The sequence below is a fragment of the Sinocyclocheilus anshuiensis genome, unplaced genomic scaffold (genome assembly GCF_001515605.1).
Source record: "Sinocyclocheilus anshuiensis isolate Anshui unplaced genomic scaffold, SAMN03320099.WGS_v1.1 scaffold477, whole genome shotgun sequence".
NCBI classification, from domain to species: Eukaryota; Metazoa; Chordata; class Actinopteri; order Cypriniformes; family Cyprinidae; genus Sinocyclocheilus; species Sinocyclocheilus anshuiensis.
In genome coordinates, this window is record NW_015536549.1 from 239,364 (window position 1) to 252,024 (window position 12,661).

Sequence of the window (12,661 nt, forward strand, 5' to 3'; positions counted from 1 at the left end):
TTGCAACTTCAGGGATCTTATCTATTCACGAACAGCTTGTAACACTCCAAAGAGAAAGGAAAACTTGAAATCGCATCATATGACCCCTTTAATTTGTGTTCCGAAGATGAACGAAGGTCTTAAAGGTTTGGAATGACACGAGGGTGAGTAATTATTAATTAATGACAGAATTTTCATTTTGGGGTGAACTAACCCTTTAAAACAAATGGTGCTTTTCTTTATTATTTGACTTTTGCTTGGCCCCAGGTAAAAACATTGATGCGCAGGAGTGAGTTTGCCAGCAGAGACTGAGAGATGGGGATTGTGCGAGCGCAGTATGTGCTGACTGTGTGTCAGGGTGACTCAGATTGAAGACACACCCTGTACAGGCCCTGACTGATCTTCTGTGAATCTGGCCACGAAGGTTTACTCATGCATTGCACATAATTGTAATGTTGATACCAAGTATTTAAACATGCATAGTGATTCAATGATTAAACCCAAAGCTTGACCTTTTTTACCTTCCTGTGTTACAATTGTGAGAGAAGAAATTATGAACAATTTGTTTTGTCTATTTGTCTTTATAATTTATATTGTTATTGTTACAATACATTATTATTATTACAAAACAGTACAACACTGATGATAATAATAACAATGTTTCTTGAGAAGCAAATCAGCATATTAGAATGATTTCTGAGGGATCATGTGACACTGAAGACTGGAGTAATGGCTGCTGAAATTGTTTATATATAGTAGTTAACTGATAAATAAATCTATTTATGACATTATTTTTGAAAGCATCCTCACTTTACAGCATTTTTACACAAGTGCCTACAACTTTTCACAGTATTGTAGCTTAGCAGGAAGGATTCTTGAAGTGTCTTGGAGACAATTGCCACAGTTCTTTTTGATTTAGTCTGTCTCAGTTTTTTGTGATTCTCCATGTCATTCCATCGGTGAGATCCGATGTGGAGCACTGGCTGTTTTCAGACTAAAATCAGTGAGATACAAAAATCTCACTGAATGATTACAATTAATGGCAAAAGGAATGTTTGGAGTTCACATTGGCCACAATTATTGGCACCCAATTATTGCACAACATCCTTTTCCCAAGATAACAGCTCTGAGTTTTCTTCTATAATGCCTGATGAGTTTGGAGAACACCTGACAAGAGATCAGCGAACATTCCTTCATACAGAATCTCTCCAGATCCTTCAGATTCCCAGCTCCATGTTGGTTCTTCTTCTCTTCAGTTCACCACACTCATTTTCTATAGGGTTCAGGTCATGGAACTGGGACGGCCATGGCAGAAGCTTCATTTTGTGCTCAGTGACCCATTTTTGTGTTGATTTTGATGTTTGTTTTGGATCATTGTCCTGATGAAAGATCCAACCACGGCCCATTATAAGATTTCTAACAGAGGCAGTCAGGTTTAGATTTGTTTATCAGTTGCTATTTGATAGAATCCATGATTCCATGAATCTGAACAATAGGCCAACAACATACTCTATGTTCTTTGGTTTTACTCCTTGTGATGGATGATTAAGGTATAATTTGGCCTTTGTGTTCCTCATATTTATAATACTGTGGAACAAGAAGTCATGGCTGGACAATTTCATGCTCCAAGTCACACTGGTGTGCCAAAATTTTTTTTAAATATGAATAGGAATATACTTATATAGATAAAGATATTTTACTCATAAAAATTTCTAAGGGTGCCAATAATTATGGCCAACATGCATTGGAGAAAAAAAAAATTATTTCATAATGTGAGTTTCCCCCCACTTTCATTGTTTTACTTCAATGAAATGTTAGAATTTTGTGAATTTTTTTAGTGAAAAATCAAAATGATAAATGATGAAGATTTATTTTCACAGCCGCCTTTGTTCATATTTACCAAGGGTGCAATACACGTGCGCACACACACACACACACACACACACACACATATATATATATATATATATACACACACAAACTGTATTTTAAGCAGTGCTATCAATGTTATATTGTAATATTTCTGTATTTTTTTCAGGATTCATTGATTGATAGGAAGTTCAAATAACATAACATTTCTATTATGACAACTCTCGGAAGATTTTTGCATGATAATGGATAATGGTTATTGCTGTTTTTGTAGATTATTGCTGCTTCTGCTGCAAAGCAAGCACAGGAACGTGCTACTGACAATACATACGCAGATACGGTGCTGTGAGTATTTAAGACATACTGCTGCTGCACAAATAGCATATATATTAACCCGTAGCAGATCTATACAGGTGGAGCTGGGAAAGATGGAGGTTTCAGAAGAACTCTGAAAGCATGCTGCGAAATGCTCTAATGAATGCTAACAGCCATTTAAATTTAAAGAAGCAAGCTCATTGACTGCGTATGCACCAATCAGCTTGTGCCAAGTAGTTTAATGCAGTGATTATCATCAGCTTGCATTAAGGACCCATCAGCCTGCGCCATCTAGAGTTTCATGACAAAACTTGGTTTACATATGAAATGCTTTGTAACATTGTAAATGGTTTTACTGTCACTTTTCATCAATTTATAGCATTATTGCTGAATACAAAAAAAAAAAACTTTTGAAGGTATATATTCCTATATTAACCATATTAATATTTCTGAGACCATGGATGTCTCTTAAGGACATACTGAACTTTTCCAATTTTGTAATAAAATTGTAATTTCCGATTTTGTACAAATTTTTGGTAGATCTAGTAGCCTATAACTTATAAGTTCTATATAAATATGAACATTTGAACATATATGTTCATAAGCTCTTTAGAGTATAGCTCTTCTTATTTGCTAGTTTTTGGTCTGCTTTCAAAGACACCTGCTCCCGTTTTCATGTGTCTTACTGTGCGTAATGCAGTCCAGGGCGTTTGCAAGTGCTAGGAAAATGTGAATTAAAAAATTCATGAATGTTTGTAAGTATGATACATAACGTTTGAGCCGATTCGGAACGCTCCTAAGATGCCAACAGATGTTGTCTAGGAGCTCGCAGAGTTTTGACGCGCTGACTGACTGTTGTAGGCGACAGCGGAACTCGTCTGTGAAGAGGTGAGTTTAATTACTTTGAGCAAATCAAACTCGTTTTTAATACTGTAAGTGTTTTAAAACCGCGTTAAAACTGTTTGCAGACGTTATGTGCTTAATGGGTGGTCGGAATCGGATTTGCCAAGAGAAAGCCTGAGAGAAATGGTTTTGACCGCTGAGGGGGAAAATAATATTTGTTTTGGAGAAGTGTTAGTGTAAGTCTGTGGTGTAATATGTATTTTTAAAACATATGCAGCAGATATTAAGGAGTGAAAGATGCATACATCCTGCCAAGAAAGATTACCATGGTAAATTGTTATTAGTCACGTGTCGTCAGCAATTGATTATGCTTCTAGACTTAAGGCATGCTAATTTCTTTCTTTCTTTCTTTCTTTCTTTCTTTCTTTCTTTCTTTCTTTCTTTCTTTCTGTCTCTCTCTCTCTAGGCCCTATTTTGTACACTATTTGTGGGAGCCTTTAGCAGGATTACATTAGTAACAACAACAGTAACTGGCAACTATGGTTACCATAGTGATTCTTTTTGGTGGGAAAGGGAAATCCTGAGAGGGATGTTCTTGAGCATTAAGGAGGAAAACAATATTTATTTTGGAAATTGTGTCCGAATTTTTCAGAAGATACAGTAAAAACGGGGCAAAAATGTACTCAAAAAGTTGTACATTTGTTCATTAAATGTACAATCAAACATGTAATATTTTGCACTTATTGCCATTTTCAACTGGTTATTGTATCTTGATTTGTATCTTTGTGTCAATTTCTTTTAAATCTAAACAGCCTGTATGAATTCAGTGTTTATAAACAAAAGAAGGTTGAATATGAATTGTCTTTTAAGGCTGGAAATAATGCTTCATGTACTTTGATGTTTAAAAAATTATCCAAGGGAAAGCATGTGAGGAAATGCAGTTGGAACGTTTCTGATGTCCGGCAGACAGAAATGGCGATAACAGCAGTTAAGTTTTTCCACAGGTCATTCCTGAGGGACAGCTGTACCACACACATCCCTTTCTAACGTTTCACTGAGTGCCAGGCTGTCTGATTGTTACTCGGGGAAGGACACACCTTGTTTCTGACTCATTGTGTGTTTAGTGTTATGCATCTACCCTGCGAGAATGTGCTTCCCATGATTTTACGTTGCCATGGTGTGTCTGTATGCTTTTACTGTGTGTTTTATCTATCTATCTATCTATCTATCTATCTATCTATCGGTCTGTCAGTCTGTCGGTCTGTCGGTCTGTCAATCATTCGATCATTGTGTTGTTCTATCTGTTTGTCTTTTGACTGTTTGATCATTATATCTATTGTTCGATCACTCTATCTTTCTCACTCTATATGTCCTTCTATCGATCGTTCTATCTATCCTTCTATCTACCATCTATCTAATCTATCGTTCTATCATTCTACCAGTATTTCTATCTATCTATCTATCTATCTATCTATCTATCTGTCTGTCTGTCTGTCTGTCGGTCTGTCAATCATTCGATCATTGTGTTTTTCTATCTGTTTGTCTTTTGACTGTTTGATCATTATATCTATTGTTCGAGTCATTCTGTTCTTCTGTCTGTCGCTCCATCTTTGTCTCTCGCTCGTTATATCTATTTTTCAGTTGTTCTGTCTATTTTTCTATCGTCTGACTTCTATCTATCTCTGTCTATCATTCTATCTATCTATCATCAGTCAATAAATCAGTCTATCTATCTATCTATCTATCTATCTATCTATCTATCTATCTATCTGTCTGTCTGTCTGTCTGTCAGTCTGTCGATTGTTCTATCGTTATATGTTCTGTATGGCTGTCTGTATATATCTGTCTTGTCTACCTATCTATCAATCGTTCTGTCTGTTTATCTATCATTCTATCATTATATCTATCGTTTATATTTATATGACCGAGTCAAGTTGTAAATGGAGGTCGTTCTGGAATCTTTTGCTTTGTTCCTGCTACACAGGAATACATGTTTTCACCACGCTCTCTCTCTCCCTCTCCCCATTTCTTCACTGTATTTCTTGCTTCCTCTCTTGCTGTCTCACTTTCTCTTTTCTCTCTTGTATTAGGGCACATTTTTGTGGCAGTGACATTTGAAAGACTTCAAAGGCAATGCTCTGTGTGAGCTGTTGAGTTCACTTGAGTGTGTGAAGCCTGTTGGATTGTTTGTCATGCATATCTCTGAGTTTAGTTGGTCGCTTTCCATTGTCTTAAAGTGTGACGAGGCACGTGTTCATGTGTGTACCTGCGTATCCATGTGCAGAAATGAGTGCGGCAATGATTCTTCTGTACCCTGTACCCTGTGCAAGGGCAGTCAGGGCAGGGTTTCTTCACTCTTTCCCTCTCTCTCTCACTCTTTTTCCTCTCCCCCTCGGGGAGGAGCTCTGACCTGTCATTCTCAAGTCCACACAGGTGAGGGTGCTGCTAAAGGAATGTGCAGAGAGCGAGTGAGCAAAGGACAGAAAGAAAGGTGGAGCGACCTTGTTGCCTCACAAAGTCAGCGAAAGACAGGAAGGGTGTTGCCTGCGACCCACCTGAACAGCTTGAGCAAAAGAGGAGGGACCAGACACACATTCACTCTTAAACACAAGTCGTATCTGGGGGGAATATTCAGTCGATTGTGCACAGCACCAAGTGGGGTAGGAAGGGAACTTTTTCCTGCAAGCACAAGAAGTTTCCCTGTTGTTTGGATTTGTGAAGACACAGGTGGAAAACAGGTTATTTTCCCTCTTCGGTGAATCATTGGACACAAGGGAGAGAATAAAGGATTTTCTTTTAGAGAACTTTGGTTGGTGGTTGGACTCTGGGACTTGGATTGGGAAACAACAAACTAAGAGGTTTGTGAGATCAACAATCTTTTTGTAAAGCCTCACAGTCATGCATGTATTTTGTAAGGCTCTTTTTATCTCTCTGCTTCCCCTTTCCTCTTTACTTGCTTGTCTCTTTTTGTTTGCCTTGTTTTTCAGCTGATGTTTGTGGCTGGCGAAATTAATAGAATTTTTTGAATCAGTTTGTTTTAGGTCTTTAAATATTGCCCACTACTGTTCAGCTGTTTCTGTTTTTCATCTTCTAAAATATGTCCACTAAATCTTTATGAAGATATGAGAGATAAAAGAAGGTGTTTGGCTGTTGGTTGTTTTCACTTTTGCAAAAGAGTGTCTTAAGCTGCACCATTTATTTTCAGTGTTGTTATGCATTTGTGACCATTCACATTTGTGTCTGGATCATTCTGTATATATTGTGATTATTAGGTTTAATTATGGTATTTTAATGTCATTATTATTCTCAGATTGATTTACATTTAGTTGAATTTGTATTTAGTTTTACTGAGACAGAGAAAATTAGCTCTAAATAAGTTGTTCCTCAAAGTTTCACTTATGCAAAAAGGAATGACCACATTTGCCACAAGAAAATATCCAAGTACACAAATTGTGTAATAATTTTGTATTGGTACTTTATGTTGTTTTTCTCTCTGTATGACTAAACATGCCCATTTGTGAGGTTAGCACAGGCCCGATCAGGTTCACAATAGCATGCTAAGATCTGTTTAGGTCTCAGGAGCAGTAATATTTATATGGGATTGAGTTTTCTCTCATCCTGGAGTGAAATTACAGCGATGTTGGTCAAAATATGAACTTGAGCAGTTATATATGAATGTAAAGTTGAAGGATGTGTGAGCATTAGGTTTAGAACAACCAGAGCAGTAATATTTATATGGGATTGAGTTTTTTTTCCTGGAGTGAAATTACAGCGATGTTGGTCAAAATATGAACTTGAGCAGTTATATATGAATGTAAAGTTGAAGGATGTGTGAGCATTAGGTTTAGAACAACCAGTTTTTTTCTTGGAGTGTATTGTTTTGTGTATTTTGGTGGTTTAGGGTTGTTTTTGATGGATACAATTTGCAAGGCTTTCAATTTAACATGATAATTTAGTACACTTATTTAAAAAATGTCAAAAAAACTTGTATGTAAATTCCGTAGTAAGTGATTTTTGTCCCATTGGATATATTCAAACATACATATTCAAAAGTACAAGTATCTGAAGTACAAACTTGATGGTTTTTCCAAGTCTGCAGTCAGTTCAGCACCAGCTGCTACTATAAGTAATAAGTTTCACCGAACCACATTTAGCGAGAGCAGGCAGCACGCAGTGTGTATGGATGTGTTCAGGGAATATGTTTTGTGTCCTAGATGGAGCTCAGCAGAATAGAACAAAATGCAGGGCTTCAAAATAAAACAAAAAAATGCAGTATGTGTGTTGACGCATATAAGAATGTGTCCTGATTCTAATCCGCAAATATGGGATTAAATTCATCAATTAATATAATGTCATTAATTACAACAAATTAATCAATTGAAAGTTAGATTAAATTATGCACAATAAAATCAAAAATTCTATTAGAAAAAAAAAATAAGACAAAAGTGTTTGTGTGTGTTTCTCTTCACCGGAGTCCGTGTGCATCTGTAGAGGATATGAGAGGAATTCCTGAGGAATCATTGGTCTGTTTCTCCTCTTCGCTGTCAGAGTTCAGATTTATGGGGGGTGAAATGGGCTCAACTTTCATTTGATGTTTTCAGGGAGAAAGGGAGCGAGTGAAAAGCGAGAGAAAGGTGGATCAGATTTCTCCTTCTGTTTTTTTATTTAAGCGCCGATATAACAGCTGAGGTGCATGCTATTCTACTGTAGATTAGATAAGGACAGTGGTCTCTAAAAGTGTAATGGACAATGAACATACAAATGTATGCTGTACATTTCAAGTGAATGTCCACTGCAGTGTGTCTGGTCATTATGAGGTTTTTGCTGAATTTTTTATGGTGTTTACCAAGGCACATGTCTCGCATGCCTTGAATTACTCAGTTCAGTTATGATCAGTTATGGTGTGTATCTCTGTATCTGTGTGGCATCTGTTCACCATGTTTAACTTTATGTAAAATGTGTGATCTTGCTATTGTTGTATTTATGTTTCAGACTGAAATGGGAGGATGGGCGCTGCGTCTCGCTGTGTGGATCTACGTTCTCATGCTCGCTGTGGCAGCCAGCCGTGCTAATGAGGGTGGGAACATCAACTCTTAAGCCCCTTAAACCTCAAATCTCAATTACAAACGCTTTTACTTAGGAAGCAATGCCAAGTCAGTTAAAAACACCAGATTACTTTCTGCTGACTAATCATTAATGATAACCAATATATATGATAACATTTGGGTTGATGTTTTGTTATCTAATACAGTGAAGTACATTTTTAACTGTCCAAATACTTTGCATGCTATAATATGTATATATTTATGTACAAAATATATAAATGTCATTGCACTGAATAATGAAACATCAGCCCAAGTGTCATTTATTTTAAATAATGAAAGCACTGTTCACCTTTCAAGCAAAAGAAACAGTTTATTAGGATATTTAAATGATAAAACAATAGATAAAATAACAACAGAAAAATTGGTTTCCCAAATATGTAATGCTAAGAAGACCTTAATTACTGAGTTCAAAACATTTAAAGCCAAATTCAGGGAAGACATAATTATCTTTGTTATTTGCTGAATATGCCTTTTTTGTGTTACATAGTGAACCACTGTACTGCTGTGAGGGCAAAAACCTGCTCAGAATGTATCCAGATCGCCACAGGATGTGCTTACTGCCCCGATGAGGTGAAACTCACTGATCCTCATGCTGAAGAATGAATTGATGTTGTATATGTGTTTGACGTGCTTTCATAATTAGTCTATATGACGTATTGATCCAGAGGGTCTGTAGAAGAGTATTATTTCATTTACAAATCTAAACCGAAATGTTAAATGTCCAACATTCATTTAAGCAACAATTTCATTATTCAGTTTCAAGTATGACACACTACAGTCTTATTAAACAGTGATTTGCGCAGTTCTTCTCAAATGAACTTTAATGATATACACTATCATTCCAAAAGTATGGGGTCAGTATTATTTTATACGTTTTTGAAAGCAGTCGCTTTTGTTCACCAAGACTGCATTTATTTGATCAGAAATACAGTCAAAACAGTAATATTGTGAACTATTATTATAGTTTAAAATTGTAAAACCATTATTCCCAGTCTTCAGTGTCACATTAACCTACAGAAGTCATTCGAATGTACCGATTTGTTGCTCACGAAACATTTATTATTATTATTTTGTGTAAACCATGATCATTTGTTTTTCAGGATTCTTGGATGGATAAAGTTCAAAGGAACAGCATTTATTTGAAATATAATTTTTACATTATACATGTCTTTACTGTCACTCTTGAGCAATTTAATGTGTCATAGCTAAATAAAAGTATTAATTAGAAAAAAAAAATTTGCTGGACTTTCAACCAGTACTGTATTTTATTTTACTGTCCCCACCTTAAATGTCACCTATGGTTTCTGGTTATTTGTATGTTCATAAAACCTATTGTAGCTGCATGACCACAGTTGTGTAATTTCTTTCATTTGTATATGTTTTTTTCTCTTCAGATCTTTGAGTATGAGCGTTGTGACCTGAAGGAAAACTTGGAGGCCCGTAAATGTAGTAGTCGGATGGTAACAATTAAGAGCAGCTGGAAAATTGTAGAGGTTTGTTTTTATCAGAATCCTGTCCCTCCCTTTAGTTACATTTCCATATCATGGATTCATGTGTGTTTATGCATTAATGTGTCTTTGTGTGTTTTTCAGAATGTGCAAATGAATAAGTCACTAAAGTACTCTCAGGTGGCCCCTCAGCTAATGAGCATGACGCTTCTCCCCGGGGAGGAGAGGGAGGTGGAGATGGAGGTGTTTGAACCAACCCGTGGCCCTCTGGACCTCTACATCCTCATGGACTTCTCCAACTCTATGTCTGATGATCTGGACAACCTGAAGAGGATGGGAGACCAGCTGGGTGAGCGAGGAGGGCGGTGTATTATAGTGGTTAGATGTGGGCTGGTAACGGTTGTAATTTGGGTTGGGCGATATATTTGTGATGATCTGGAATCTGAGGGTGCAAAAAAATCTAAATATTGAGAAAATCGCCTTTAAAGTTGTCCAAATGAAGTTCTTAGCAATGCAATGCATAAACCAAAAGGCTACAAATTTTTTTAACTATATTGCCCAGCTTAGTTCAAACATTGCAAGGGGTGATGCATCCATCATAATTGACAAGTGTCTGCTAAATGAATAATGAAGATCTTATAATTGTTAGAATTGTTTATCGATTATTGCCACATGATAAGGTCCATTGTAAATTAATGTCTCAACTATCAAGCTATGCTGCACCAAGTGGGTTTACAGGATGTGTTCTAGCTATTTTTACATTGGCTGTTGTGTCATGTCTCACTGTTTCATCTTGAGCCATGAGTGTTGCATTATTTAGATGGTGGGTCAAGTTAGTTCAACTTTTAAATACGTATTTTGAGTCCCTCTCCAAATCTATTGCGCATTGTCTGGCTGTTTGAGCGCAATTTTTGAAATTATACGCCTTGGGCAAACTAGTTTTGGGTGCCACACTCATGAATTGTTTGTTTTGCAACATTTTAATAGTCATTCATTTTCTGGTTTCACCCCATGCAGCTGAGCTTGTTGGCAAACTCTCTGACGATTACACCATCGGATTTGGCAAGTTTGTGGACAAAGTCACCGAGCCTCAGACAGACATGAGACCAGCTAAGTAAGAACAATACACCGTTACAGCACCACGCAGTTTGACTTTGTCTGCACACGCTCCTTATATATGTTTTTCCTCTTAAAGATTAAAAGAGCCGTGGGCCAACAGCGACTCTCCGTTTTCATTCCGTAACGTCATCACTCTCACCAACAACATAAACACCTTTAGACAGAAGCTCCAGCAAGAGCGCATATCTGGCAACCTGGATGCCCCCGAGGGGGGTTTTGATGCCATATTACAGGCTGCTGTCTGCCAGGTACTGAGAGTCTATTTTTAAGAAGTTAATTCGGTAGGCAGAAGTGAGAAATGCTTGTCATTTACAGTACTGTAAACAGTAACTTGCTTCTTATTGGTACAGTATAACTTGTTTCTAATTTTCACAGGAACAAATTGGCTGGAGGAAACACAGCACCCACTTGCTGGTCTTCTCCACTGAATCAGCTTTCCATTATGAGGCAGACGGTGCCAATGTGCTCGCGGGCATCTTGGATCGTAATGATGAGCAATGCCATCTGACTTCAGATGGAAATTACACACATGATATTCGTCAAGACTACCCATCTATACCCACCCTAGTGCGACTTCTGGTGAAACATAACATCATTCCAATCTTCGCCATTACTAACCACTCCTATTCATACTATGAGGTTTGTATGCCTTTAAAAATTTATTTTTGTTGTCTTAATGGCGTAAGTGCATCTTGTCTCCATTGAAAAGTTCTCAGAGACCACAATATGAAAAAGCATTATATTGAAAATTGGATATAAACTTCTTGTGACACACGTTATGATTTCCTTTGTTTGTAGAAACTCAATGAATACTTCCCTATTGCTGAGCTGGGACAGTTACAAGAAGATTCCTCCAACATCTTGAGCATTTTAAAAAATGCTTTTGAAGTAAATTTATTTTCATACCAAATACATTGCTGAGATTTTTTTTCCAAATTTGATGTAACTCTTTTTTGAACCATCTTTTTTTTAACAGAATATTCGTTCCAAGATCAGTATCCGTGCAGAGGACAGACCAAAGGCGGTGGAAGCCAAGATTCTCTCTCAGTCTGGCACTTTTTCTGAATTTGGCAATTTCAAAATCACACCAGGTGAAATTGTGAGTGCCTTTGACTTCTTTTTAATGCACAACTTCAAATGTAGTCTCTCACACACTTGCCAGCTTTTCAAAAGGAAGGAAAAGCATAAATTATCATGTTAAATAATAATTTCAATATGTTATAAATGTATTTATTTATTTATTCATTTATTTATCAAATGCTTTTCTGTTTTTACAAACATATTTTTAAATGATTCTTTTTTTTATTTAAAATGTATTTAAATTTTAAAAATTAAATTTTTTCATTATTCTTAGTTTAATTTATTGACATATTTAATGTAATTTATTACATATCCAATAGAAAACAAGATGCATGCTGGTTGTTACAATAGCTGCATGTGCTGCAATTTTATAAACACTCTATTTTACTCTTTAAAATGTGAAAACCTTGTCGTAAAGACACTGATTCAAGTTTTCTCTCTGTAAAGGGTAAATTTAGAGTCCGTCTGAAGGCTCTTACTCAGGTGGGAGAGCAGCATGTGTGTAATGCCAACCAGGCTGACCGGGCTGGAACCTTAAGAGTCAAACCAACCACATTTAGCTCCGCCTTCAGAATCAACGCCGAAGTGCTCTGTCATACATGTGACTGCGAAAAGGTGAGGTCTGCTACCTCTTTCTAACCCTCCTCCTGTTCTGCATGTTCATTTAAAATCTTACACTCCTGTTTCAACTTTAACATCAGACTCCGGTTAAAAATGCAGCGCGCTGTAACGGCCAAGGAGATCTTGTCTGTGGGAAATGCCAGTGTTCTGATGGATGGTAGTATTGATATTTATGTCTTTTGATATCTTTGATTTGTGCCCATTATATTGCAGTCCATAACCCCGCTTCTTGCCTGTGCCCTTCCTCTCATAGGCTAGGCCCTTTCTGTAACTGTTCAGCAG

The 12,661-nt window shown here is 36.8% G+C and overlaps 1 protein-coding gene across 1 annotated transcript in view; it reads left to right on the top strand.

The window, feature by feature from the left end:
• Nucleotides 1-5,621: 5,621 nt before the first annotated feature.
• itgb4 (integrin, beta 4) overlaps nucleotides 5,622-12,661 on the top strand; it is a 26,285-nt gene continuing 19,245 nt past the window's right edge. The window contains exons 1-13 of the mRNA XM_016501910.1: nucleotides 5,622-5,864; nucleotides 7,999-8,083; nucleotides 8,599-8,681; nucleotides 9,506-9,604; nucleotides 9,704-9,908; nucleotides 10,577-10,673; nucleotides 10,755-10,926; nucleotides 11,054-11,317; nucleotides 11,477-11,566; nucleotides 11,655-11,777; nucleotides 12,206-12,373; nucleotides 12,460-12,536; nucleotides 12,633-12,657. Coding sequence (XP_016357396.1) covers nucleotides 8,005-8,083; nucleotides 8,599-8,681; nucleotides 9,506-9,604; nucleotides 9,704-9,908; nucleotides 10,577-10,673; nucleotides 10,755-10,926; nucleotides 11,054-11,317; nucleotides 11,477-11,566; nucleotides 11,655-11,777; nucleotides 12,206-12,373; nucleotides 12,460-12,536; nucleotides 12,633-12,657 — 1,482 coding nt within the window. The 5' untranslated portion in view covers nucleotides 5,622-5,864; nucleotides 7,999-8,004. The remainder of the gene's footprint in view (nucleotides 5,865-7,998; nucleotides 8,084-8,598; nucleotides 8,682-9,505; nucleotides 9,605-9,703; nucleotides 9,909-10,576; nucleotides 10,674-10,754; nucleotides 10,927-11,053; nucleotides 11,318-11,476; nucleotides 11,567-11,654; nucleotides 11,778-12,205; nucleotides 12,374-12,459; nucleotides 12,537-12,632; nucleotides 12,658-12,661) is intronic.